Here is a 2,621-nt window from a genome sequence, read left to right as displayed (position 1 = left end):
CAGGGGGGAAAGCAAGAATCCAATAAATTTAGCCTTGTCAAATGGGAACAAGTCATCCTTCCCTATGACAAAGGTGGGCTCGCCATCAAAATTTTGAGCTTCTCCAACAGGGCTATGGGCTTTAAACTAATTTGGAGAATCCTCACCGGCAAAGGCTCTTGGTGGGTAGAAGTATTAAAGAGGAAATATCTGAATGGACCAAATTCTAATCTTCTTTCCGAAACAATAGCTGAAAGATCTTGCACCCCTGTTTGGAAGCTAATTAAAAAAGTCCTTCCTCAGTTCAGAGAGAACATTTCCAAAGTGCCTGGAAGCGGCCAGGAGGTCAATATCTGGACTGATAGAATCATGGGCACCAAACCAAGAATCCACAACCAAAATCTCAGGCCTCTGCACATCTGGATGGAAGCTAAAAACTTAACCTCCTTGTATGAAATTTCAACTTGGGACCGGAACACATGGCAGGGCTGGAAGGACCTGCAAATTCCCAATGAGCTCAGAGAACTATGGCATAATCTCAAGGTCTCCCTCACAGGCGCAGCACCCACCAACAGAGGGGCTGAAGACAGGTATATATGGGACCCAAGCAGTGGGAAATTCACTGTCAGAGATGGTTACAAATTCCTCCAGGCTTCCACTTTGACAGCCAAATGGAACCTCTTCACAATTGTCTAGAAATCAGAATGCATCCCAAAGGTCAAACATTTCAATTGGACCCTCAAAGGAAAGGTGCTTACCGCTGAAAATCTAAGGAAAAGAGGGATCTTGGGGCCATCAATATGCTGCTTTTGCCGTGCTGAGGAGGAGAGCATCCATCATCTATTCTTCCACTGCCCCCTCGCTCAAAGTTGTTGGACTCAGATTGTCAGCCCAATGAAAATTGAAGAGACTTTTGATCATCTATCCTCCCTTCAAAAAAACTGGGCAAAATGTTATCCCTATCCTAAGAAAGGTAAAAACAATATCACCCGTATGTGGAAATGCATCTCGGCTACCCTTAGTTGGCAAATCTGGTTAGCTAGGAATAACTGTATTTTTAATGACAAGAAGCCCAACCTTGTCTGCATACTGGCAAAAACAACAGTGCTCATATCTGAAACAATAAGTGCAAACTTGGTAGCTCCTCCAGACCAATCAAGCTGGCACAAAGAAGAGATGGAATGGTATAACAAATTCAGCATCAATCATAGCAACAATCATCTAGCACACCCCAAAGCTAGCACGAGAAGAATACACTGGAAGCTCAGAGGCACAAGGGAAGAAGTAAGTCAATGGATCCTAGATCAGAATCGCCCTACTTTGCATTTCGACGGGGCCTCCAAAAATAACCCGGGGGAAGCTGGAGCAGGGGGTATCATAAAGGACAGCCATGGCAAAAATCTGGTAAGCTACGAATGGGGTTTGGGCCAAATGTCCAATAACCTGGCTGAAGCTTGCAGCCTCTACTTAGGTACCCTCATTCTGAACCAGCTGAGAATCAGGAATCCAATAATAGTGGGAGACTCGGCCATCGTCATTGCAGCCATGGTGGCGGGAACAGAATTTAAAAAAGAGGCTCTTAATAATGTAAAGCTCAGGATTGAGGATAATGTCAAAGAAATGGGAGACACAACTTTCAAACATGTTCTAAGAGACAACAACACTGAAGCGGACCATTACGCCACTAAGGCAACCAACAGACAGATCGTCCAAGTCAAAGAAAATGATCTCATATATGAAAATCCAGTCCCGTAGTCAGCTTAGTTGCCTGTCAAAATCTCTGATCAGTCATTCCAGCACCCATTCGACCTCCTGTCTTATCATTCCCCACTCTCATTCTTGTGATCTCTAGCCAAAATCATTCAAGTCGCACGCAGCTCGCCAGGCATTGAATTTCGATCCTCCCTTCTTCATTCCCACCACTCACCTTTTTTGGTCCAATCACAGGATCTCGATACCCCAGCTCTCTCGTGACTCTCCCATGCAGAATATAGGTAGAAGTCTTTTCACGATCTCCTTAGACTGCTGCAAAGATTTTAAGCTGGTGGCTAATCCTAGCCAGATCACTGAGCTTATATTGCATCCTTGGCCCGCTCACCCTTCCTCTTCGCTATATATATTCACCAACCCTCCTCTCTACGAGCGCATCAGAAACTCGTCCCTTTCTTCGCAGGAGAGTAATGGTTCTATTCCTGGCATTCAGATCAGGAAGTTCGGCATCAAGAGAGGCCGCTATTCGTTCAGATCGGTTGTGAGATCGTTCTCAAAAGCTCCCAGGGAAGCCAGCAATCTCCAAGACCGGAATATCGCCTTCAGTTCGGCTGCTCCTCTCCTCCTTGACAGTTTGGTAAATCTCTATGCCTGGTTCTCCATTTTAACTGTGTTTTCCTCCCTGCTCTGTTTCTTCTTCGTGGCATTTTCCCTCTGTCGCGCAGGTCTCCTTCCTCTTCACCCCAGCTCCTTTTCCCTGTTCCCGCTCTGCATCCATATCAGTTCCCTGGAAATGGCAGAGATCCCGGAAAACAGAGAGCATACTGAGGCTCAGGAAAATCGTGAGTTGCCCGAGAATCCTTTGGACAGAGTGCTTGGAAACGACAACTGCACGCTGTGTAAAGCTCATTGCTTTATGATTGCAAGGTTTT

At 45.8% G+C, this 2,621-nt stretch overlaps 1 protein-coding gene across 1 annotated transcript; it reads left to right on the top strand.

Annotated features, from left to right (window-relative positions):
- The first annotated feature begins 1,155 nt into the window (after nt 1-1,155).
- On the top strand, nt 1,156-1,734 carry LOC149209199 (uncharacterized). Its single transcript, XM_089398539.1, has one exon. It carries the CDS (start codon nt 1,156-1,158, stop codon nt 1,732-1,734), a length of 579 nt encoding a protein of 192 aa, XP_089254665.1.
- Nucleotides 1,735-2,621: the final 887 nt, after the last annotated feature.

The sequence above is a fragment of the Pinus tabuliformis genome, chromosome 1_2, assembly GCF_031772625.1.
Source record: "Pinus tabuliformis cultivar Carrire ecotype Pingquan chromosome 1_2, CPIR1, whole genome shotgun sequence".
Lineage (NCBI taxonomy): Eukaryota > Viridiplantae > Streptophyta > Pinopsida > Pinales > Pinaceae > Pinus > Pinus tabuliformis.
The sequence above is the reverse complement of the archived record's forward strand: the minus strand, read 5'-3'. Positions and strand labels throughout refer to the sequence as shown.